General features: G+C 45.8%; 1 protein-coding gene across 1 annotated transcript in view; it reads left to right on the top strand.

Annotated features, from left to right (window-relative positions):
* LOC139242360 (uncharacterized) overlaps positions 1-27,435 on the top strand; it is a 74,497-nt gene that overhangs the window by 29,158 nt on the left and 17,904 nt on the right. The window contains exons 3-4 of the mRNA XM_070870338.1: positions 518-544; positions 2,770-2,844. Of these exons, the coding sequence (XP_070726439.1) occupies positions 518-544; positions 2,770-2,844 (102 nt within the window). The remainder of the gene's footprint in view (positions 1-517; positions 545-2,769; positions 2,845-27,435) is intronic.

The raw sequence follows: 27,435 nt of genomic DNA, 5'->3' as shown, positions 1-27,435 counted from the left end.
TCTGTGACCTGTCCTTTATTCCTTAGCACTCAAGTGATGGAAGTGGGTGGAGCTTCCCCTTTTATACCTGAAGGTCCAGGTTAGGAGTGTCTCCCACCTAGTGGTCATTGTTCTCACAGTGTACAACTTAGGTCAGATTAGACATGGGTTACAATGCTGTTTGAATACATGACAACGTCCAGTTTGGGGTTGTCAGTTGTATGCAATTTCTGTTTAAAAGCTATTCTAGATTCTGTTTTCAACACTGTTTCTGGTTGGACATTCCATATTTTAACAACCCTCCTGGTAAATAAAGTTCTCCTAACTTCTCCCTTTGTTCTTTTGGTAATGCTCTTAAATTTATGCCTTCTCATTAACTGACCAGTGGAAATAAGTTTTTTCTCGAATTGCCTAATCACAAACCCTTCACATTTTATCCATAAATCTTAATGAAAAGTGAAATGGTATAATATATGCAAGTTATTGCAATAGAAGTGGGAATTGTTTGATTTATAAGTGTTTCCCTTCATCCCCTCAGCTGTACGTACCTGTTCTGAACAATGCGGTGAGTGAATTTCTATATTAAATCACTTTTCACAATCCAGTCGCGTAGAAATAAATCTATGTCAGTGACATATGGAAAAGATTTTGGAGGAATTGTGGTACAGCCCAATGTTAGAGTAATAGAAGAGAGGTTCACACTGCACTGGGGGACTGCGCTGTGCTGTGGCTTCACGTGTAATTAATTCTGTCACCGGGGGCCCATTTGTACTGAAAAACAGCTGATCAACAGACAGGCACTTTTAAAAACAAATCTCTTGCCCACTGATAGCCCGAGGCCGACCTGACCCGATTTCCGAGGGGGCCTTGACACCGGCGGCCAGCTCACCTGCCTGAAAAGGTTTGCCGACTCTGGTTGGACATAATTCTGGAAGTTTCATCACATGACCTCTCATTGCCCCATCCCCCAGACCCCCGCCATTGGTCCATCCACCAGGTCAATTGGAAAGGGAACAGATTCTTTTGTTACCCAATCGGACGATTGTTGAATGACAGTCAAAAAGCATTTTGTTCCCCTCAGCTCCAATATTTTTATAACTAATAAATGAAAATGTTAAAAGAATATGAAATAAAAACACAATTTTGTTTAATGCCCCGATGATTGTTCTCCTGGGTGTTGCTGCAGGAGCTTTTCATTGAGATATTTAAATCAGGGTCTTGTTGTAGGAACCGGACATGATTTTCATGTTCCATTGGGCGGAGTTGGTGTTCCCTGACCTATGGTACCAAGGACTGAGTGGCGTGACCAACTGGCCTAAAGGGACCACTGCGAACCTCTCCGATAAACTGGAGACAGCTACAGTGCTTATTTTGCACGAATGGTCCCCTGCAAAAATCTTTTGGCTCTGTATCCGGGAGGAAGTACTCCTGCTCGCCCTCGCCCATGGGCAATCCGACCGAAGAATTAAAAAAAAAATTACTTACCTTGGCCTCTTCTGGCCACTCACTTTGCTGCATGCCGCCAGGTCTCTCTGGCGGGCTTGACACCAGCGGATCTCCCCCTCCCCCACACCCTCCTCCAGACACTATGAAAATCACATGGTGGTGCAGGTGACTTCATTGGGCCATGACTTTTAGATTTGAAGCCCTGCAACGAACCTTTGCAGACTTCAAAGTCGGTGAAAATATAATGTCGCCGGCTGAGACCTCAGGTCTGATTTTAGCCCATTACCCCACTCATCAACCCATCAGGGCTGAGGAGTGGGTGAGGGGGGTAATGGGAGAGGGCAAAGGTTAAAATCAACCTTAATGATGCTATTTCCATCTTAACTGGTGGAATGGCCAATTATTGCAAAGTAGCAGAAAGGAAATGACTAAACAATATTTGAATAAATAGGAACAGAAGTTGACCATTCAACCCCTCAAGCCTGTTCCACCATTTAATGAGTTGATGGCTGATCTGTATCTTAACTCCATATAACGGTCTTTGCCCGATATTCCTTAATACCATTGGTTAACAGTAGTCTATCAATCTCAGATTTAAAATTAACAACTGACCTAGCACCAACTGCCATTTATGGAAGAGAGTTCTAAACGTCTACCATCCTTTGCATGTAGAAATGTTTCCTAACTTCACTCCTGAAAGGCCTGGCTCTAGTTTTTAGGCTATGTCCCCTAGTCCTAGATTCCCCAAACAGCGGAAATAGTTTCTCTCCACCTACCCTTTCAGTTCCCTTTAATATCTCGAAAACTTTGATCAAATCTTCTAAATTTCATGGAATACAAGCCTAAAATTTGTATAATCTCGCCTCGTAACTGAACCATTGGAGTCCAGCTATCATTCTGGTAAATCTAGGCTGCACTCCCTCCAAAGCCATGAGCAACATGATTGAACTAGCAGTGTGTATGTGAATTTTATGGGAGTTATTAGTGTGGGGCTTGGTGTTAGCAGTTTGAGACATTGATGAGACAAATTTAACATGTGTCAGTAAATCGGGTGGTATCACTATGTTTTCCCCAAATTCCTGGTTTCCGAGGGAGGGAAATTAGATTTTTCGCACTCACAAGCCCTAGGAATTAAATAAATTGAAGCAAAGTCTGTGATAGTTGTTTTACTTCATTGCTTTAAATAAACTAACGTTTGTATTGTGATGTACTAAGTGCAGAATATTATCCTCCCATAATCTACAGAAGGGAATAATAAGGGAATTAGTTTGCAGTCTTTTTAAAATTGAATTATTAGGGAATTAAGAGGTTAGGCTATTTTATACCAACTTTTGTCTTTCACAGGAATACAGAGAATTGATTATATAGACTGCACAAACTGTGAAACAAAACCTGTGGAGTGTGGCAATATGTGTTCAGGTAAATTCTAATAGTGCTTCAATACGTTTAGTGTATTCCACCTCGTCAGTGTGTTAAATTAAAGTCAGTTATTTTGGTATGTTAGTAACACAACCACTTGAAAACCTAAGTCATTTGATGGTGAATATTTGTGTACATACTGCCCAAAAAACACAAAATATATTCAGGAGTTCAATTTGTAAAGTAAAGCACGTAGAATCGTAGAATCTTACAGCACAGAAGGAGTTCATTCGACCAATCGTGCCTGTGCCGGCTCTTTGAAAGAGCTGTCCAATTTAGTCCCACACCACCAGCATTTTCCCCTCTCACCCTGCAAATTAATTCTCTTCAAGTTCATGTTTAATTTGCCTTTTGAAAGTTCCTATTGAATCTGATTCCACCACCCTTTTAGGTAGTGTATTCCTGATCTTAACAACCCTCTCTGTGTTAAGAAATTACCACATCTCACAACACATAGTGGTACACTACTGGAATATAATGTATAAGACCAGCCAAAGCTTCGTTGTATTGTGTATTTTTGGATTAAACTAGAAGGTTGGAGCTTTTGTCGACATCTATCCTAATTAATCAATTCTAGGACATTCTTGCTATTGAGGGAGTGCAGCAAAGGTTCACCAAACTGATTCCCGGGATGGCAGGACGGACATATGAGGAGAGACTGGATTGACTGGGTCTGTGTTCACTGGAGTTTAGAAGAATGAAAGGAGATCTCATAGAAACATGTAAAATTCTGACGGGATTGGACTGGTTAGAGGCAGGAAGAATGTTCCCGATACTGGGGAAGTCCAGAACCAAGGGTCACAGTCTAAGGATAAGGGGTAAGCCATTTAGGGCCGAGATGAGGAGAAACTGCCTCACTCAGAGAGTTGTTAACCTGTGGAATTCTCTACCGCAGAAAGTTGTTGATGCCAGTTCGTTTGATATATTCAAGAGGGAGTTAAATATGGCCCTTACGGCTAAAGGGATCAAGGGGTATGGAGAGAAAGCAGAAAAGGGGTACTGAGATGAATGATCAGCCATGATCTTATTGAATGGTGGTGCAGGCTCGAAGGACCAAATGGCCTACTCCTGCACCTATTTTCTATGTTTCTATATTTCTATGTTGATTGGTTAAGGATGTTAATCAACAGATGCATTAATCATTGCATTGTTTGTGAAGTCAGTCAACTTTGACATGTTACAGTGCCGTGCACACATGCAATCTGATCATTGATATCCTATTCTACAGAAGATAGTGACAAAATAAAGACTGGGCAACATGTCTACTTCAGTTAGGAGAGTGGCATGGTCTAACCTTGATCACTGCCACCCACCTAGACAGTTGGGGGGCAAGCTGACCAATTTCAGCTATTCCTGCACAGTGTTGCTCCTCAAATGGACCGTCTCACTTCCGTATGATGACGTTTGACAACAGTGATGTTACTGAGGCAAGCGGATTTGGGCAATGGGAAGCTCTGGTACGTCGAAACAAGGGGCTAAACTTTCCTATCATTTTCAGCGGCTTCTCACAGATTTTCTCGGTGGTACAGCTCTTTTTCTGCCCGGCAAAAGTTTCCACATTGTTTTAGTGGTATCGCCCAAATCTGAAAACGTCCGCCGGGACCAAACTGCCGACGTGCACTGCCGAGAAAATCGCCAGGGTGTAAGTTTTGTCTCAACGGAAGCCCATCCAGATCACCGGGGGAACCGCCCTGTAAAAGCTGATTAAACAGGGTGCTAGCTGAGTACTCTGCAAAGAAAGGTAAGTTAAAGGCTCTTTATTTATTTAAAAAAAAAAATTAAATGGCAATTATGTGTAAAAGTGTCTTGGGAATCCTTTTTACCTTTTTATATTTATTTTGTGAAATTTTTTTAAAAAGTTTTCCCCCTCCCTAGGCCCAACCACAGCCATGGACTAAATTTTTTTTTAAAATGTCCGTTTTACTTAGTGTCCCCTTAACCACCGAGAAAACCACCAAAACTAAAGGTACAAGGCCCATTTTCTTGCCGGGCAATTAGTTTTAATTAGTTTTAACATAAAAGTGCAAATTTTCACCAGCATTACTTACTAAACGTTAGCGTTTTTCTGGGCAAGCAATCTGGCGTTGAGGCATTCTCAGGAAAGTCTAGCCCAAGATCTTTTGGTTGGCAGTGAACCTAACTTGGGGCCAGCTGTAGAGTTTACTTATTTACTTTTAGTTTATTACCTCAGTTATATTGGTTGGAAGCCTTAACACTGATTCACTGGAGAGGATTATTGGGGAGTAAAAAGAAATGTGGTAGTGGTATGGGACAGTATAGTTAGGGGGACAGATACTGTTCTCTGCAGCCGAGATCCTGAGTCCCGAAGGCTGTGTTGTCTGCCCAGTGCTAGGGTTAAGGATATCTCCTCTGGGCTGGAGAGGAACTTGGAGTGGGAGGGGGAAGATCCAGTTGTTGTGGTCCACGTAGGTACCAATGACATAGGTAGAACAAAGTAAGAGGTTCTGCTCAGGGAGTATGAGCAGCAAGGGACTACATTAAAAAGCAGAACCATAAAGATAATGAGCAAATTTGCATAGGGTAAATAGGATCAGAGAGATGAACACGTGGCTCAAAGATCGGTGTGGGAGGAATGGGTTTCGATTCATGGGGCATTGGCACCAGTACTGGGATAGGAGGGAGCTGTTCTGTCGGGACAGACTTCACTTGAACCAGGCTGGGGCCAGTCTCCTGACGAATCAAATAACTAGGGCTGTAGATAGGGCTTTGAACTAAATAATGAAGGGGAGGGATCCAGTAAGCGGAAATTAAAAAAGTCAAAGAGAAAGGAGAAGGCAAAAGTGCAGGGTAGCGATAGGAGTAATGATAACCAGAATGTGACAGGAAGGGACAGAACGTATACACATAAGACAAAATTAAAAGCTCTATATCTGAACGCACAAAGCATTCATAACAAGATAGATGAGTTGACGGTACAAATAGAAATAAATGGGTATGATCTGATAGCCATTACAGAGACGTAGTGGCAAGGTGACCAAGGCTGGGAACTCAGAGAGTTGTTAACCTGTGGAATTCTCTACCGCAGAGAGTTGTTGATGCCAGTTTGTTAGATATATTCAAGAGGGAGTTAGATATGGCCCTGACGGCTAAAGGGATCAAGAGGTATGGAGAGAAAGCAGGAAAGGGGTACTGAGGTGAATGATCAGCCGTGATTGAATGGTGGTGCAGGCTCGAAGGGACATATGGCCTATTCCTGCACCTATTTTCTATGTTTCTATGTTTCTAAATATTCAGACGTATTTGCCATTTCATAAGGATAGACAGAAAGGAAAAGGAGATGGGGTAGCTCTGTTAATAAATGATGAGATCAGTGCAGTAGTGAGAAATGATATTGGCTCAGAAGATCAAGATGTAGAATCAGTTTGGGGGGAGATAAGAAATAATAAGGGAAAGAAGTCACTGGTGGGAGTGGTCTACAGGCCCCCAAACAATAGCCACGCTGTAGCACAGAGTATAAATCAAGAAATATTGGAGGCTTGTAAGAAAGGCAGTGCAAGAATCGTGCGTGATTTTAATCTTCATATTGGTTGGACAAATTAAATTGACAAAGATAGCCTTGAGGAAGAGTTCATAGAGTGTATGCGGGATGGTTTCTTGGAACAATACGTTGTGGAATCAACCAGGGAGCAAACTATTTTAGATTTGGTAATGTGTAACGAGTCTGGATTAATTAATGATCTTGCAGTGAAGGATCCTCTTGGGAAGAGTGATCATAACATGGTAGAATTTCAAATTCAGTTTGAGGGTGAGAAAGCTAGAACTCAAAATAGTGTCCGGAACTTAAATAAAGATCATTACAAAGGTATGAAGGCAGAGTTGGTTAAAGTGGATTGGGAAAATTGAATAAAGAGTAAGATTGTAAATCAGCAGTGGCAAACGTTTAAGGAGATATTTCATATCTCTCAGCAAAGATTTATTCCAGTAAGAAAAAAGACACTAAGAGAAGGATGAACCATCCCTGGCTAACTAAGGAAGTAAAGGATGGTATCAAATTGAAAACAAAGGCATACAATGTTGCTAAGAACAGTGGAAGGCAGAGGGTTAGGAAATTTTTAGAAACCAGCAATGGACGACCAAAAAAATGATAAAGACAGAAAAGATAGCATATTAGAGTAAACTAGCAGGAAATATAAAAACAGCCAGTAAGAGCATCTACAGGTATATAAAAAGGAAGCGAATAGCTAAAGTAAACATTGGTACCTTAGAGGATGAGACTGGAGAATTAATAATGGGAAATAGGGAAATGGCAGAACTTTAAACAAATATTTTGCATCAGTCTTCACGATAGAAGACACTAAAGGCATCCCAATAATTGATAATCAAGAAACTATTGGGGGAGGGTGGAACTTAAAACAATCACCATCACTAGAGATAAAGTATTAGGCAAACTAATGGGTGTAAAGGTGGACAGTTCCCGTGAACCTGATGGCCTGCATCCTAGGGTCTTAAAAGAAGTGGCTGCAGAGATAGTGGATGCATTGGTTGTGATCTACCAAAATTCCCTGAATTCTGGAAAGGTCCCAGCAGACTGGAAAACCGCAAATGTAATGCCCTTATTTAAGAAAGGAGGGAGACAGAAAGCAGGAAACTATAGACCAGTTAGCCTAACATCTGTCATTGCGAAAATGCTGGAGTCCATCATTAAGAAAGTAAAAGCAGGACATTTAGAAAATCATAGTACAGTCAAGCAGAGTCAGCATAGTTTTATGAAAGGAAAATCATGTTTGACAAATTTGCTGGAGTTCTTTGAGGATGTAATGAGCAGTGTGGATAAAGGGGAACCAGTAGATGTGTATTTGGATTTCCAGAAAGCATTCGATAAGGTGCCACATAAAAGGTTATTGCACAAGATACGAGCTCACGGGGTTGGGGGTAACATATTAGCTTGGATAGAGGATTGGCTAACTAACAGAAAACAGAGAGTTGGGATAAATGGGTCATTTTCAGGTTGGCAAACTGTAACTGGTGGGGTGCCACAGGGATCAGTGCTGGGGCCTCAAATATTTACAATCTATCTTAATGACTTGGATGAAGGGACCAAATGTAATGTAACCAAATTTGGTGATGATACAAAGATAGGTGGGAAAGTAAGTTGTGAGGAGGAAGCAAAGAAGCTGCAAAAGGATATAGATAGGCTCAGTGAATGGGCAAAAATTTTGCAGATGGAATATAACGTGGGAAAATGTGAGGTTGTCCACTTTGGTAGTAAAAATAAAAAAGAAAATTATTATTTAAATGGGGAGAGATTACAAAATGCTGTGGTACAGAGGGATCTGGGGGTCCTTGTACACGAAACACAAAAAGTTAGCATACAGGTACAACATATAATTAGGAAGGCAAATGGAATGTTGGCATTTATTGCAAGGGGGATGGAGTATAACAGTAGAGAAGTCTTGCTACAACTGTACAGGACATTGGTGAGGCCACACGTGGAGTACTGCGTACAGTTTTGCTCTCCTTATTTAAGGAGGGATGTACTTGCATTGGAGGCAGTTCAAAGAAGGTTCACGGTGTTGATTCCTGAGATGAAGGGGTTGTCTGATAAAGAGAGGTTGAGCTGTTTGGAAACAAGAGATATCCACTGAAGATGTGGCTCATGGCACCCTTGAGGAGGCCAGGCAATGAAGCCGAGGAGCATTATAATGAAAGCCACAAATCCACCAGATCTGTTAAAGAGAAAACAATAGGCATGCTGAAAATGCGCTTCAGATGCCTTGACAGATCTGGATGTGCCCTTCAGTGTGCACCAGCCAGGGTCTGCAGCATTGTCATATCTGCTGTGCATTGCACAACATAGCACAGCAACAAGAAGTAGCGCTGCATGACGAGCAAGGCATTGAGTGCACACCCTCTTCAAAGGAGGAGGAGGAACATCAGCTGGAAGATGAAGAGGAGCAGGAGGAAACTGAGGTCCAGATGCCAGCAACACCTGAACACATTGTTGCCTGGAAGACTAGGGATGGCCTCATCATGGCCAGATTTACATAACATCCTGCATTACACTCATATGGCTGTCACATGCTGTGTCAGGTTCTCCCTTACCCAACAACACTATAAAGCACCCCTACAATGACCAGGCCATTCCTTTCACACTAACCCCCATTGTTGGAGGTAACATTATGTCTCACTATTCACTCCAACTCACTAAGCAGCTTCCAAAGTAGCAGACAAAAATGGGCATGACCAGAAAGTAGTGAAAATAAGTAGTTTTATATGTGACATAACAGTAATGGAACCTTAATAAAAACACTTGTTTAATCCATTTTAGCGTGCTTCTAAGAGGTGCAACCCCTATGGTTTCAGCAGAGGTAGAAGCAAGCTGCTCACTTCCTTGCTGCAACTGCATAGACACTTTTGCCAACCGTCCACTGGCTTTTGGAGCCTGTGAGGGCCCCGCCAAAGTTTGCACCTCCTGTGATTGTGCAAGGGCAAACTCAGCCATCGGGATCCGAGGAAGCATCTGGGGCTCTGGCTCGGGGGAGGCAACGGAGGAGAAGTGTGAGCACTGTGAGAGCAGCCCTTACTTTCATATCCCCTCTCACCATCATCCCTCTCATAGGCCACCTGCACTTCCCTGCTAGCAAGAAGCTAGAGAGCACCTTGCTGCACACAGTGGGGTCATAAGGATTCAAGTCTACTTTGACATCCCTCCTAGAGAGGAGGTCTATGAGCCACTGCCATCTGTTGTCCACAGCTCATGTGAATGGCACATTAGCTGTTCCATGTAGGCGGCCATCCTTTCCATGGAGGAGCCTACAGTCACATTTACCTGCAACACGGTGTGCTCATGTTGGAGATGGAATCCTCCATTCTCTGAATGTTTGCAGACATCGCTCTTGCAATACCTGTCAGGGCCCTCTTGCACTTCTTCCTGCACCTCCAGGATCACCCACTTTCTGGATGGCCCCCTGAGGCTCAGCATCTGCATGCAGCTGAGCAAAGCTCGGAGTGTCCTGTGCCCTCCGGCGAGGACTCTCCACTGCTGTCCCTGTCTCCACCATCGCCTCTTGCTCACTTGTGAGTTGTGAGACACCAGATGACAACGCTACTCTATTTCACATTGGACCCACCGAAATGTGTGTATCTGTGCTCGTGCTGTGTGCGCTTATGTCTGGTGATGGTGCACCCTCAGAGGCTGGAGACTTTTCTGAGGAGTCGTCTTCCTCCTCCAGCTGGATATTGGGAGGGTGGGATGGGGGAGCGCGGTGGGCACTTGATGGACCTGTGGGAGAATAAAGAGATGACTTAGAAAGGTTATATTGAGAATGGGTCACAATACCATTATACACATGCTGACCATGCACTCTGCTGACACATGTCCCATATGAGTGATTGCTATATGCCATGTGACTATATGAGGATGTAATTCTGTCATCGGGTTGCTGCGAGGTCCCCCTGTCTCCGTCTCCCACCGCCAGCTGCTCCGCAACTCCTGAAACCTCCAGGGCGATCTCTGCTGCTGCCAAAGTGGCGAAGGGTGGAAGGCCACGTCTGGTTCACTCCTCTTCCTGCTAATGTGGGCTCTTTTCTCCTGCAAGGAGGGAAAGAAGAGAAGCTTGAGTGAGAGCGATGGAATGAATGAAAGGAATGTGTGGGTTACATCTGTATAGGGTGACTATGAGGGAGTGTGGTGCCAATGCAAAAGTACCAATGCCAAGTCCCCTCCCTGCATGTTGTTAGCTGGTATGATTGCCAATTATACACCCGCTCGTTATACACCTGCCAATTATACACTCCATCCATTATACGTCTGCCCGTTATAAATCTGCCAATTATACACCCGTCCGTTATACAACTGCCAATTATACACCCCATCCGTTATAGACACTGCCCATTATACACACTGCCCAATATACACCCTGCCCATTTTACACCCTGACTATTTTACACCCCGCCCGTTATATACCCACCTGTTATATACCCGCCTGTTATACGACCCGCCTGTTATATACCCGCCTGTTATACACCCCGCCCTTTAAACACCCGCCCATTATACACCCAGTCTGTCATATACCCGCCCGTTATACACCTGGCCCTTTAAATACCCGTCCATTATGCACCAGACCGTTATATACCCTGCCCGTTATACACCCAGCCTGTTATACACCCCGCCCATTATATACCCTCCCGTTATACACCCGCCCGTTATACACCCGCCCATTATACACGTGCCTTGTTATACATCTTCCCGTTATACATGCGCCTGTTATACACCTGCCCGTTATACACCGGCCCATTTTACATGCACTCGCCATACACCTGCCCGTTATGCACCTGCCTATTATACAACCCGCCTGTTATACAACTCACCGTTATACATCCCGCCCATTCTACACCTGCCCGTGATACACCCGCCCGTTATACACCCATGTTTTATACACCCGACCCGTTATACATTCCCCCATTATACACCCGCCCATTATATGCCTGCCCGTTATACAACTGGCAATTATACACCCGCCTGTTATACAACTGCCAATTATACACCCCATCTGTTATATACCTGCCTGTTATACACACTGCCCATTATACACCCCGCCCGTTAGACACCCCACCTGTTATACACCCAGCCTGTTATATACCTGCCCATAATACACCCCACCCGTTATACACCCAGCCTGATATACACCCGGCCCATTATACACCCGCCCGTTATATACCCGCCCGTTATACATCCGCCCGCTATACACCCGCCTGCTATACACCCCGCCCGCCATCACACGCCTATTATACACCCGCCTGTTATACACCCCACCCATTATACACCCACCTGTGATACACCCACCCGTTAAGCACCCCACCACTATACACCCGCATGTTATACACCCGCCCGTTATACACCTGGATGTTATATACCCCGCCTGTTATACATCCGCCCGCTATACACCCGCCTGTTATACACCCTGCCCGCCATCACACGCCTATTATACACACGCCTATTATACAACCCACCATTATACAACTGCCTGTTAAACACACATCCATTCTACACCCACCCATTATACACCCCACCGTTATACACCCACGTTATACACCTGCCGTTATACATCCAGCCCATTATACACCCGCCTGTGATACACCCGCCCGTTAAGCACTCCACCACTATACACCCACATGTTATACACCCGCCCGTTATACACCTGCATGTTATATACCCCGCCTGTTATACATCCGCCCGCTATACACCCGCCTGTTATACACCCCGCCCACCATCACACGCCTATTATACACACGTCTATTATACACCCCACCATTATACAACTGCCTGTTAAACACACATCCATTCTACACTCACCCATTATACACCCCACCGTTATACACCCACGTTATACACCTGCCGTTATACATCCAGCCCATTATAAACCCGCCCGTTATACACCCTGCCAATTTAACACCTAGCCGTTATACACCCTGCCAATTTAACACCTGGCTGTTATACACCTACTCGTTATACATTTGCCCGTTATACACCCCACTGTTATACACCCACACCCGCCATACACCTGCCCGTTATACATCCGCCCATTATATACCCCGCTGTTATACACCCTGCCCGTTATACACCCCATCCATTATACACCTCGTCCATTATACACCCGGCCATTATACACCTGCCCATTATACACCCACCCAATTTTCCTCTCTGTTGAAATCAAGAAACCCTCTTTCCCACCAATGTGTGGGATAGAGGGTTTGTTGTGTATTGCATTGAGTGACAGTGTGGGAGAAGATCATTGGGTACTAATCCTCCTCATACAATAGTGTGATATAGGTGCTCATTTTATATTGTAACATCTGTATATTTATATTTTTAAGATGGTGAATTTGTGCTGAGGAAGTTTGGTCTGTATCTAGAACATAAGAATTAGGAACAGGAGTAGGCTATCTAGCCCCTCGAGCCTGCTCCGCCATTCAAAAAAATCATGGCTGATCTGGCCGTGGACTCAGCTCCATCTACCCGCCCGCTCCCCATAACCCTTAATTCCCTTATTGGTTAAAAATCTATCTATCTGTGATTTGAATACATTCAATGAGCTAGCTTCAACTGCTTCCTTGGGCAGAGAATTCCACAGATTCACAACCCTCTGGGAGAAGAAATTCCTTCTCAACTTGGTTTTAAATTGACTCCCCCGTATTTTGAGATTGTGCTCCCTAGTTCTAGTCTCCCTGACCAGTGGAAACAATCTCTCTGCCTCTATCTTGTCTATCCCTTTCATTATTTTAAATGTTTCTATAAGATCACCCCTCATCCTTCTGAACTCCAACGAGTAAAGACCCAGTCTATTCAATCTATTATCATAAGGTAGCCCCCTCATCTCCGGAATCAGCCTAGTGAATCGTCTCTGTACCCCCTCCAAGGCTAGTATATCCTTCCTTAAGTAAGGTGACTAAAACTGCACGCAGTACTCCAGGTGTGGCCTATTCATACCGTTTGTGTACACCATGTTACAATTTAGCATTGCTTCAGTTTAACTTAATCTTTCTTCCCTTCAATAACTGTCTCAAGTGATGTGTTTAATCCATGTATATGGGACATTTATCTCTGCATTAATCATAGCCTTAAATTACCACATTGTGCTGCTAAAATTCTACCCTGCGGAATATGTGTGCTCCGATTTCCCCCATCTCTGTTAAAATTAATAGTAAAGGGATCATGCTCTGACCTTGCATTTCTGGCAGGGAACACTGTTCCAGGAATGCATGTCAGAAATCTGCACATATGCTTTGTATAAATTCCCAACCATTTAAATTAATGGTCGGAAAATCATGCACAGCACACGCCTGAATCTCCAATTTTCAATCCTGGTGGGAGCAGTTCTCTAATGGGAGCACAAGGTCAGAAAATGACATTTAAATCCACTGCTCGTGCAGTGTATTCCATTACATGGGATTTAGAATAAAGAAATAACTTGCATTTATTTAGTGCCTTTCACAACCTTAGGATATCCTAAAGCGCTTTACAGTCAATGAAGTACTTTTAAAGTGTAGCCACTGTTGCAATGTTGGAAATGCGGCAGTCAAAACTGTGCTCAGTAAGATCCTACATACAGCAATGTGATAATGACCAGATAATCTGTTTTAGTGAATTTGGTTGAGGTATAAATATTGGCTCCAGGACACCGGGGAGAATTCCCTGCTCTTCTTTGAAATGGGGCCTTTTGGGCTGGATTTTCGGGTGTCTCCGTTTTTGGGTGGAAACTTAAGTGATACATGAAAATTACCGTTTTCGCAGCGTTAATGATTTCAGGCCTAACTTTTGGCCTTTGGGGTCGCATCGCAAAGGAAGGTGTTGCACAATTATTTGCGCAAAAACACGATCCTCGCCAACTTTAGTGCGGAGCTAGGAGCGCTGCGAGAGAGGCCTTGGGAGGGGGAAAAAAGTCCCCCAAAAATTACCACGACCCTTACCTAACAAATCACTACAAAAAAAACCAAAAAAAACTTTAACTTACCTTTTTTTCAGGTTTTCTAACTTACCGCTGCTGGCAGGGCTCCACCACTAGGTTTTACTTGGCGGTCTTCTGGGTGCGGTGTACAGGTCGGGTGAGTGCCGAAACTCAGACGGTAACACAATCTGAGTCATTACACATCCGCCGCAGCTCTCCCCAGCGGTGCTTCCAAGCGCCGCTGCAAACAAGGAACCAATGATCGCGACCGGGCTTAGCAACCAGGTTTTCGCCACAAAGGGTCAAACCGCCGCAAAAACCTGGTCGCAAAGCACCTGAAAATCCAGCCGAACATGTCCACCTGAGAGGACAGACCGTGTCTTGATTCAATGTCTCATCTGAAAGACAGCAGCATCAGCCTAGATTTTTGTGCTCAAGTCTCTGGGGTGGGACTTGAATCCACAACCTTCTGAGTCAGAGGCAAGAGTGCTACCCGTGAACCATGGCAGATACTAATAGAAAGTGCTCCTCTAATGCAAGATATAAGTAATACTTGTTCCCGTTTAAGATATTTTTCTATCTCACCCAATCTTGTCTTCTTGGGCTGTGCCCCATTGATGGCTGAGAGACTTCTACACCCATGTTTCCACAATGCTGCTTTGAAACTAGTTTCTAGAAAGTGCACAAAGGTGGCCCAGAAATTACTCTCTCCATCACCAGCCCCCCCCCCCCCCACCCGCCCCACTCCCCCGCCATGCTACTTTCCCATCTACCCTGTGGTGTCGCTGAAATCAGGAACCCAACACGTTGGAACCAGGGGCACACGTCTGCAACCCCCCACTCAATGACTCTTCCAATGCGCAGTGCTGCTTGACAGGTCCTTTTATTTAAAGATGTTCAATATGTCCGAAGGATCCACAGGAGTGGACAGAAATTTCCTGTATATGTAAATAACATCTTGGGGAATTATATTAATGCCCAAAGGTAGATAAGCCTACCTTTTATCCAATTCTGGCCTCTTGAACATCCTCGATTTTCATCGCTCCACCATTGGCAGCCGTGCCTTCAGTTCCTGGGCCCTAAGCTCGCGAATTCCCTCCCTAAACCTCTCTGCCTCTCTAGTTCTCTCTCTCTTCCTTTAAGACCCTCCTTAAATCCTACCTCTTTGACCAAGCTTTTTGTCATCTGTCCAAATATCTCCATTTGTGATTCATTGACAAATTTTGTCTTATAACATTCCCACAAAGCGCCTTGGGATGTTTTACTGTGTTAAAGGCGCCATATAAATGCAAGTTGTTATTCTACTTATTTATGCTACATTCTTCAGTACCTGCGCAAGGGGTCACTTAGAAGGTCGATTCACTCAGATGTGCACCAGCCTGCCCTTGATATTTGAGTTCCAGATGTGAATTGGGGGTGGGGTTTTCCCTCTGGTAACCCTGGGCATACTCGAACAGCAAGTAAGAGATCGACAATCGGTAAGGCTGATTTTGGAATGGAGCTGGGGTTGCCAAATCTGATTGGATGTATTCCTAGATGTTTCATCACATGACCTCTCACCTCCAACCACCCCATCTGGTCAAAAAGCCTTTTTATCCCCCATCTCCAATATTTTTACAATAAATGAAAGTGTTCAAAGGAAATGACAAAAAAAAACTTTTTTTTAATGCCCCGATGTTTTTTCTTGGGCTTTTGCTCGCACCAGTGTCCTGGGGCTAGAACCTCTACTTTTTTTGCATGCTTAACGCCCACTTAATGTTCATTTTCCCGCTGAAATGATGTATAACACCCAGATATCTCCCATTTTGGCACAAAATGGAAACTGACGGGCTTTTCCAGGAAACTTATCACCAAGCGTTACTTTCCCCGTGTGCTTAATGCCGGGAAAAAGTATTATCGCCCGCCCACTTTTTTGGGGCGGAATCAGCAGAATGAACAAAATCAACGTCCTTAATATCGCTCAGCGTAACTTTCTGCCCAGAATTAATGCCGAGATTCAATATTAACGCCCACCCACTGTTTTTTGCCGTAAAGAGCATATTTACCCAAACTAGCAGCCATGGAGATCGCCCATCGTAAATTTCACCACCTCGCACACATATCGCCCACAATATCGCTCACTCAAAAAAACGGCCACAAAAAGTAGAACTAGCTGGAACGAACGGCAGTGGTGTGGTGGCATTTATTAAATCCCACTCTTACATGAGGAGCTGATATCTGAAAGATTTGCCTGAAAGAGCGCTGATGTCAGTGACAACGCTGACACACTTCTGTGTGTGCACAGCTCAGACATCAATGGTGCCCATCACCTTGGTGCCAGTTAAAGTTCACGGTGATTGATGTTAAGTTGTATTTAACCCTTTCATGGTAAGGAATCACCAGTGTGTAATGGTCCAGCTATCTGAGACAATGCGCAACAAGGTTATGTTCAATAACAAAAGTTTAATACCAACATTGGTCTGAAATCATAAGTATTGTGTATGGAGAAAAAGTCAGACTGAACACTGTGAGCTCAAAGTAAAGTGTGACCTTAGTCTTTTATTGGAGGTCTCCAGAGTGCCTCACCAACCTGTGAAGCCTCCTTAAATAACTGTGCTTCCATGGGATTATGGGATTCCTTGGGACTCCAGGAGATGAGCTCTCTGGTGGCTGTACAGAGTAAATACAAGTTTACATATATAATAACAATCCCCGCCCCCAAAGTCAATTGTGTAACTATTTACAATGTGAGTCGATCTGGGGCCCTTCTTGCCCTGGTTGATCATCTCGGTGCGACAGCTGCTGGTGTTGAATCATTTGTTAAGCCCTCTCTGGGCTGATATGCAGCTGTCCTTGCTGAGCTGCCTGGTGTGTTTTGGCCCTGTTGGGTTGCTGTGGATGATGGGTTCTGCTTTGTGGTCAACCATGGTGCCGGTTGCCACTGGTGTGTATGTTGGGGGATTAAAAAAGGTAGGGTCCAAGGTGGGTTGCTCAGGATAGTCCGTGAATCTGAGTTTGATTTGGTCCAAGTGTTTCCGGTGAATGAGTCCATTTGAAAGTTTGACCCGAAACACCCTGCTCCCCTCTTTGGCCATGACAGTGCTGGGAAGCCACTTGGGACCTTGACCATAATTTAATACAAATACAGGATCATTGATTTCAATCTCGCATGACACATTTGCGCTATCATTGTATGCACTTTGTTGAAGCCGCCTGCTCGCTACCTGTTCATGTAGATCAAGATGAACTAACGAGAGCCTTGTCTTAAGTGCTCTTTTCATGAGCAGTTCAGCAGGTGAGATCCCAGTGAGTGAATGGGGTTTCATGAGGTAGCTAAGCAGGACTCAGGATAGACGAGTCTGCAGTGAGCCTTCAGTTACCCTCTTCAAACCTTGCCTGATGGTTTGCACTTCTCTCTCTGCCTGACCACTGGACGCTTGTATAAACGAGGCAGATCAGACATGTTTGATCACGTTGCGGGTCATGAATTCTTTGAACTCAGCACTGGTAAAACATGGCAGTTGGTGAGAGGGGAGCGACCTATAAAAGGCCCAGCGGGAGATCGAGAGCCAGCGGCAGTTGGTGAGAGGGGAGCGACCTATAAAAGGCCCAGCGCGAGATCGAGAGCCAGCGGCAGTTGGTGAGAGGGGAGCAACCTATCAAAAGCCCAGTTGGAGATCGAGAGCCAGCGGCAGTTGGTGAGAGGGGAGCGGCCTATAAAAGGCGTACCGGTGCAGCTACAGCGGGAGAGAAAGCAAAATAGAAGTAGAAAGGAATCAAAAAGTGACGTCATAGCCAATGGGGTAAGTGATTGGCTGGTGATTGGTGAGTAGCTTTTCTTTTTATTTTTTATATCAGTAAGTGAACTTTAGCATTGTTACTACCAATTTAAGTGTATCTAAGGAGAGCTCGGTCACGTGATATGCTCCACCTGTACCATGTGGGAACTCGGGGACACTTCTGGTGTCCCTGGGCGCTACGTGTGTGGGAAGTGTATCCGCCTCGAGCTCTTGATGGTCCACGTTGTGGAATTGGAGCTGAGGGTGGATTCACTCTGGAGCATCCACGATGCTGAGAATGACGTGAGTATCACGTGTAGTGAGTTGGTCTTACCGCAGGAGAAGGGTCCACAGCCAGATAGGGAATGGAAGGCCAGCAGGAAGAGCAGTGCAAGAAAGATAGTGCAGGGGTCCCCTGTGGTCATCCCCCTGCAAAACAGATACACTGCTTTGAGTACTGTTGAGGGGGATGACTCATCAGGGGAGGGCAGCAGCAGCCAAGTTCATGGCACTGTGGCTGGCTCTGCTGCACAGAAAGGCAGGAAAAAGATTGGGAGCGCGATAGTGATAGGGGATTCGATGGTGAGGGGAATAGATAGGCGTTTCTGCGGCCGCAACCGAGATGCCAGGATGGTATGTTGCCTCCCTGGTGCAAGGGTCAAGGATGTCTCGGAGCGGGTGCAGGACATTTTGAAATGGGAGGGAAAACAGCCAGTTGTCGTGGTGCACATTGGTACCAATGACATAGGTAAAAAAAGGGATGAGGTCCTACGAAAAGAATTTAAGGAGCAAGGAGCTAAATTAAAAAGTAGGACCTCAAAAGTAGTAATCTCAGGATTGCTACCAGTGCCACGTGCTAGTCAGAGTAGGAATCGCAGGATAGCACAGATGAATACGTGGCTTGAGCAGTGGTGCAGCAGGGAGGGATTCAAATTCCTGGGGCATTGGAACCGGTTCTGGGGGAGGTGGGACCAGTACAAACCGGACGGTCTGCACCTGGGCAGGACCGGAACCAATGTCCTAGGGGGAGTGTTTGCTAGTGCTGTTGGGGAGGAGTTAAACTAATATTGCAGGGGGATGGGAACCTATGCAGGGAGACAGAGGGAGACAAAAATGCGGCAAAAGCAAAAGACAGAAAGGAGATGAGGAAAAGTGGAGGGCAGAGAAATCCAAGGCAAAGAAAAAAAAGGGCCACTGTTCAGCAAAATTCTAAAAGGACAAAGGGTGTTAAAAAAGCAAGCCTGAAGGCTTTGTGTCTTAATACAAGGAGTATCCGCAATAAGGTGGATGAATTAACTGTGCAAATAAATGTTAACAAATATGATGTGATTGGGATTACAGAGACGTGGCTCCAGGATGATCAGGGCTGGGAACTCAACATCCAGGGGTATTCAACATTCAGGAAGGATAGAATAAAAGGAAAAGGAAGTGGGGTAGCATTGCTGGTTAAAGAGGAGATTAATGCAATAGTTAGGAAAGACATTAGCTTGGATGATGTGGAATCTATATCGGTAGAGCTGCAGAACACCAAAGGGCAAAAAACATTAGTGGGAGTTGTGTACAGACCTCCAAACAGTAGTAGTGATGTTGGGGAGGGCATCAAACAGGAAATTAGGGGTGCGTGCAATAAAGGTGCAGCAGTTATAATGGGTGACTTTAATATGCACATAGATTGGGCTAGCCAAACTGGAAGCAATACGGTGGAGGAGGATTTCCTGGAGTGCATAAGGGATGGTTTTCTGGACCAATATGTCGAGGAACCAACTAGGGGGGAGGCCATCTTAGTCTGGGTGTTGTGTAATGAGAGAGGATTAATTAACAATCTCATTGTGCGAGGCCCCTTGGGGAAGAGTGACCATAATATGGTGGAATTCTGCATTAGGATGGAGAATGAAACAGTTAATTCAGAGACCATGGTCCAGAACTTAAAGAAGGGTAACTTTGAAGGTATGAGGCGTGAATTGGCTAAGATAGATTGGCGAATGATACTTAAGGGGTTGACTGTGGATGGGCAATGGCAGACATTTAGAGACCGCATGGATGAATTACAACAATTGTACATTCTTGTCTGGCATAAAAATAAAAAAGGGAAGGTGGCTCAACCGTGGCTATCAAGGGAAATCAGGGATAGTATTAAAGCCAAGGAAGTGGCATACAAATTGGCCAGAAATAGCAGCGAACCTGGGGACTGGGAGAAATTTAGAACTCAGCAGAGGAGGACAAAGGGTTTGATTAGGGCAAGGAAAATGGAGTACGAGAAGAAGCTTGCAGGGAACATTAAGGCGGATTGCAAAAGTTTCTATAGGTATGTAAAGAGAAAAAGGTTAGTAAAGACAAACGTAGGTCCCCTGCAGTCAGAATCAGGGGAAGTCATAACAGGGAACAAAGAAATGGCAGACCAATTGAACAAGTACTTTGGTTCAGTATTCACTAAGGAGGACACAAACAACCTTCCGGATATAAAAGGGGTCAGAGGGTCTAGTAAGGAGGAGGAACTGAGGGAAATCTTTATTAGTCGGGAAATTGTGTTGGGGAAATTGATGGGATTGAAGGCCGATAAATCCCCAGGGCCTGATGGACTGCATCCCAGAGTACTTAAGGAGGTGGCCTTGGAAATAGCTGATGCATTGACAGTCATTTTCCAACATTCCATTGACTCTGGATCAGTTCCTATGGAGTGGAGGGTAGCCAATGTAACCCCACTTTTTAAAAAAGGAGGGAGAGAGAAAGCAGGGAATTATAGACCGGTCAGCCTGACCTCAGTAGTGGGTAAAATGATGGAATCAATTATTAAGGATGTCATAGCAGCGCATTTGGAAAATGGTGACATGATAGGTCCAAGTCAGTATGGATTTGTGAAAGGGAGATCATGCTTGACAAATCTTCTGGCATTTTTTGAGGATGCTTCCAGTAAAGTGGACAAAGGAGAACCAGTTGATGTGGTATATTTGGACTTTCAGAAGGGCTTTCGACAAGGTCCCACACAGGAGATTAATGTGCAAAGTTAAAGCACATGGGATTGGGGGTAGTGTGCTGACGTGGATTGAGAACTGGTTGTCAGACAGGAAGCAAAGAGTAGGAGTAAATGGGTACTTTTCAGAATGGCAGGCAGTGACTAGTGGGGTACCGCAAGGTTCTGTGCTGGGGCCCCAGCTGTTTACATTGTACATTAATGATTTCGACGAGGGGATTTAATGTAGTACCTCCAAATTTGCGGATGACTCTAAGTTGGGTGGCAGTGTGAGCTGCGAGGAGGATGCTATGAGGCTGCAGAGTGACTTGGATAGGTTAGGTGAGTGGGCAAATGCATGGCAGATGAAGTATAATGTGGATAAATGTGAGGTTATCCACTTTGGTGGTAAAAACAGAGAGACAGACTATTATCTGAATGGTGACAGATTAGGAAGGGGGAAGGTGCAGCGAGACCTGGGTGTCATGGTACATCAGTCATTAAAGGTTGGCATGCAGGTACAGCAGGCGGTTAAGAAAGCAAATGGCATGTTGGCCTTCATAGCGAGGGGATTTGAGTACAGGGGCAGGGAGGTGTTGCTACAGTTGTATAGGGTCTTGGTGAGGCCACATCTGGAGTATTGTGTACAGTTTTGGTCTCCTAACTTGAGGAAGGACGTTCTTGCTATTGAGGGAGTGCAGCGAAGATTCACCAGACTGATTCCCGGGATGGTGGGACTGACCTATCAAGAAAAACTGGACCAACTGGGCTTGTATTCACTGGAGTTCAGAAGAGTGAGAGGGGACCTCATAGAAATGTTTAAAATTCTGACGGGTTTGGACAGGTTGGATGCAGGAAGAATGTTCCCAATGTTGGGAAAGTCCAGACCAGGGGTCACAGTCTAAGGATAAGGGATAAGCCATTTAGGACCGAGATGAGGAGAAACTTCTTCACCCAGAGAGTGGTGAACCTGTGGAATTCTCTACCACAGAAAGTAGTTGAGGCCAATTCACTAAATATATTCAAAAGGGAGTTAGATGAAGTCCTTACTACTCGGGGGATCAAGGGGTATGGCGAGAAAGCAGGAAGGGGGTACTGAAGTTTCATGTTCAGCCATGAACTCATTGAATGGCGGTGCAGGCTAGAAGGGCTGAATGGCCTGCTCCTGCACCTATTTTCTATGTTTCTATGTTTCTATGGCCTGTTGTCGCTCACCAGGACATCGGGTAGGCCGTGTATGGCATACATGGCTGGCAGGCTTTCAGCAGTGGCAGCAGACATACTAACCGACATTATCTCACATTCAATCCACTTGGAGTACGCGTCTACAACCACAAGGAATATTTTACCCAAGAATGCGCCTGCATAGTCGATATGTACCCTAGACAATGGTTTGGAGGGCCAAGACCATAAACTTAATGGCGCCTCCCTGGGTACATTGCTTAACTGCGAGCGTGTATTACATCTGTGAACGCAGGACTCTAATTCCGCATAGATACCAGGCCATCATGCATGAGATCTGGCTATCGCTTTCATCACTATGATGCCTGGGTGGGTACTGTGGAGGTCATTGATGAAGGTGTCTCTGCCCTTCTTGGGGACCACTACTCGATTGCCCCACAGAAGGCAGTCTGCCTGTACAGTCATTTCATCTTTGTGCCGCTGGACCGGCTTTATCTCTTCCTGCATTTCCATTGGGACACTGGACCAGCTCCCATGAAGCACACAGCTTTTGACTAGAGATAATAAGGGGTCCTGGCTTGTCCAGGTTTTGATATGCCAGGCAGTGACGGGTGATTGCTCACTCTCAAATGCTTCCATAACCATGGCTAGATCTGCGGGCTGCGCCTTTTCCACCCCCGTGGTGGGCAATGGCAGCCTACTGGGAGCATCGGCGCAGTTTTCTGTGCCTGGCCTGTGGCGGATGGCGTAATTGTATGCGGACAATGTGAGCGCCCATCTCTGGATGTGGGCCAATGCATTGGTATTAATCCCTTTACTCTTGGAGAACAGGGATATAAGTGGCCAATTCGAATTTTAGTCCAAACAGGTATTGATGCATTTTCTTTACCCATAGACGCACGCTATCGCTTCTTTCTCAATTGTGCTGTATGCTCTCTCAGACTTAGACAGACTCCTGGATGCATAAGCAACTAGTTGCAGTTTCCCGAAATCATTAGCTTGTTGCAATACACACCCGACGCCATATGATGACGCATCACATGCGAGTACCAAACGCTTACATGGATCATACAACACAAGCAATTTGTTTGAGCATAACAATTTTCTTGCTTTTACAAAGGCTTGGCTTTTGCCCCAAACCCATTCCTCCCGTTTTCGTAGTAAGACATGCAGTGGTTCTAACAGTGTGCTGAGACCCGGTAAGAAGTTACTAAAGTAGTTCAGGAGTCCCAGAAACGAACGCAATCCATCACGTTCTGTGGCCTCGCTGCGTTCTCCATTGCCTCCGTCTTCGCGTTGGTGGGCCTGATGCCGTCCGCCGCAATCCTCTTCCCAGGAACTCCAATTCAGGCGCCAGGAAAAAGCACCACGCGTTTTAACCTGAGTCCCACACGGTTGAGTCCACTAAGAACCTCCTCCAGTTTCTGCAGATGCTCGACTGTGTTCCAACCCGTGACCAAGATGTCATCCTGGAAGACCACGGTGTGCGGGACCGACTTCAGTAAGCTTTCCATGTTTCTCTGGAATATCGCCGCCGCCAATCGGATTCCAAACGGGCATCTGTTATAAACAAAATGACCTTTGTACGTGTTGATGCAGGTGAGGGCCTTCGATGATTCCTCCAGTTCCTGCGTCATGTAGCCTGAAGTCAGATCCAGCTTCGTGAATGTCTTTCCTCCCGTCAGCATTGCAAAGAGGTCGTTAGCCTTTGGTAGTGTGTATTGGTCCTGCAGGGAGAAATGATTGATAGTTACTTTGTAATCACCACAGATTCTGACAGTGCCGTTTCCCTTGAGGACTTGGACGACAGGACTGGCCCACTCATTGAACTCGATCGGGGAAATGATGCCCTCTCTTTGCAGCCGGTCTAGCTCAATCTGTACTCTTTCTCTCATCATTTATGGTACTGCTCTCGCCTTATGATGGATGGGTCGCGCCCCCGGAATTAGGTAGATCTGCACTTTTGCTCCTTGGAATTTCCCGATGCCTGGTTCGAACAGTGAAGGAAATTTGGTCAAGACCTAGGCACACGAAGTGTCGTCAGTGGGCGATAGCGCTCGGACATCGTCCCAGTTCCAGCGTGTCTTTTCCAGTCAGCTCCTGCCGAGCAGCGTGGGACCATCGCCCGGTACCACCCAGAGTGGTAGCTTGTGCACCACTCCATTCTAGGAGACCTTTACAGTAGCACTGCCGATAACAGGAATCAGTTCTTTCGTGTAAGTTATTAGTTTCGTGCGAACTGGAGTTAAGACTGGCCGTGAGGCCTTGTTGCACCACAACCTTTCGAAAGTCTTTTTGCCCATGATGGACTGGCTCGCGCCCGTGTCCAGCTGCATTGACACCGGGAGTCAATTTAGTTCAACATTCAGCATTATCGGGGGACAATTCGTGGTGAATGTGTGCATCCCATGTACCTCTGCCTCCACAATCTGAGGTTCTGGTTCATTGTGATCCTCCATGGATCTGTCCTCCTCTACAACATGGTGGTTTGCAGGTTTAACAGGCTTTGCAGCTCGCCTGCACACTCGTTGGAGGTGTCCCATTGTTCCACAGCCCTTGCAAACGTACCCTTTGAATCGGCATGAATGGAAATGATGATCATGCCAGCAGCGCCAACAAGGTGTTAATGGCCTTGCATTCATCCCCCTTGGTGGTGGACTCTGAGACATCTGCGGACGTATTTGTGACCTGCCCTGTACGTTACGATTCAAAAGCAACATCACTTTGTTCACAGTACTTGTAGCAGCACTTGTGTGCTGAGAAATTTGCTTCGTATTATCACTGGTGGCAATGAACGCCTGGGCTATCGCTATGGCCTTACTCAAGGTTGGAGTCTCTACAGTCAAAAGTTTGCGAAGTATGGTTTTGTGGCCAATGTCAAGTATGAAAAAGTTTCTGAGCATGTGCTCCAAATGTCCTTCAAATTCGCAATGTCCTGCAAGCATCTTAGCTCGGCGACATAATTCGCCACTTCCTGGCTTTCAGACCATTTTTAGGTGTGGAACCAGTACTTCGCCATCAGAATGCTTTCCTTTGGGTTCAAATGTTCTCGGCTCAGTGTGCACAAATCGTCGTTCGATTTCTCCGTGGGTTTCGATGGAGTGAGCAGATTCTTCATGAGGCCATACGTTGGTGCCCCACAGACGGTGAGGAGGATCACCCTTCGTTTGGCAGCGCTCTCTTCCCCATCTAGCTCGTTGGCCACGAAGTATTGGTCGAGTCGCTCCACAAAAGTTTCCCAATCATCTCCCTCTGAGAATTTCTCCAGGATGCCTACTGTTCTCTGCATCTTTGGGTTCGCTATCTGTATCTCGTCGCCAGTTTTTGTGTATGGAGAAAGAGTCAGACTGAACACTGTGAGCTCAAAGTAAAGTGTGACCTTAGTCTTTTATTGCAGGTCTCCAGAGTACCTCTCCAACCTGTGAGGCCTCCTTAAATACCTGTGCTCCCAAGGGATTATGGGATCACTTAGGGCTCCAGGGGATGAGCCCTCTGGTGGATGTACAGAGCAAATACAAGTATACATATATAACAACAAGTAACACAGCCAATAACACCCAACTTTTTCCACCATTGATATCAATCACATGTTCAACATGTTCGGCAATACAGAATACAAAGGCAAAGCAGGAGCGTGGTCCCCAGCCCCCATACATTGCAACAAATTGCATACACCCTGATTGAGATATAACACAGCCATCACCTGAGCACATGCACCTCACTTTCCTTCCCCGCTCTCCTTTTCCCCACCTCTACCCCTTTCCCTCCTTGCTCCATGGCGCCTGGCTGAGGAGCTCCTCAGGCGGTGCCTCATTGGGGGGGGATGAAGGCAGATGTGGTCGTTGCACAGGTACGGGAACTGGGGATGCCGAGGGGGCAACATTCGCTGATGCAGAAGCAGGATATTGGTCCTTGCTCCCATCTGTTGTTCGCAGTGGTGGTGCGGAACCTAGAGGTGGAGTGCCGCGCTCGGAGAGCACAGGGAGGCCTGTGGCAGCAGTGTTCCTGGCTATCGCCTCCAGGGACTTAGCCATGCACGGAATGTACTCGGTCATGGTAGCCGGCTGTCGGGATATGCTCCCCAATGCTTCGATGAGCTGGTCACCAATGTCTACAGTCCTCCTGGACACCGAACCATCTCTCCGCTGTCATGTGGCGCTTGTGGAACAGACCTGCCGCGTCCACGGGACCTCTGCGGGGTCGGCGGCGTCCTGGGCACAAATGGGCTGCCCTGTGGCGAGGTGCTTGGGGCTGGCACCTCCAGAGTGGAGGCGGGAATGACTGGAGGTCCACTCGATAGCCTTGGCGTGGAATGTCTTCTGGAACGTGGCGATGCAGGTTCTTCAAAGTCCGCGCTCTCATCCGTCGAGAACAGACCCAGCGGATTGACGGGCGAGAATCGGAGCTCCTCAGCAGCAGCTGTAGGATCGTCCGATGACTCCTGCCCCGTGCCCCCACCTTCTGGCCTCTGTGGTCTTGCCTGGGGCCACACTGCTGGCTGAGTTGCAAAACACAAATGAGGTTATTAGAGGAGAAGTGGGTGCTAGGGCAACACACAGCATATACACGATAAAAGCATCACCACTGTCAAAATCATCACAGACATCACATTTCATGACCATCAACACATTTGCATTGCAATGATTTTCATTAGACCAGCATTATTTCTGTGACAATTTTAGAAATCATCTATCATATATGATTGCTCGGATATGAGTGGGTGTGGCATCTATTGACTTTACATCACGCAATGGTGTAAGCTTTACTCAGGTGGCATCACTTCAGGGTCTGCAGATGCATTCATGGCTCTCCGGGGGTGCTTCCCCACGAGTGCGAGCACCCGCTCCTCCATTTCAGTGATATCGCTGGGAACTGGTGGCCCCCCACCTGTTCACCTCTGCACGGACCTCATCGTCGATAGCTTCTCCTGTAAAAGGTGACAGGACGACATGGCATGAGATCATTGCGTGATATCATTGCTAGGTACTGTCACAGAGACTGATACAACACATAACCGGCAGATGTAATCATGATTATTATGATTATTATCATTCTTTACCTAAAGATGTACACCGTGACCGCAGGCTTTGAGAAAAATATTCCCGGTAAAAGTGCAAAAGCTCACATCTGCTGATAGTCACTTATGACTGCTACAAATCAAATTATATAAATACAAAAGTACATGTAAATCAATGTAATACTTACTCTTGTGGATCCCAAAAGGTTGTTCTATCGTTTGCGGCATTGTTTTCCCTCACGCACCTCGTTGGTCGCCGACGAGACCACCTCTGCT

The sequence above is a fragment of the Pristiophorus japonicus genome, chromosome 1 (assembly GCF_044704955.1).
Source record: "Pristiophorus japonicus isolate sPriJap1 chromosome 1, sPriJap1.hap1, whole genome shotgun sequence".
NCBI lineage: Eukaryota > Metazoa > Chordata > Chondrichthyes > Pristiophoridae > Pristiophorus > Pristiophorus japonicus.
Note: the sequence above shows the minus strand (reverse complement) of the source record. Positions and strands in the feature narration are given on the sequence as shown.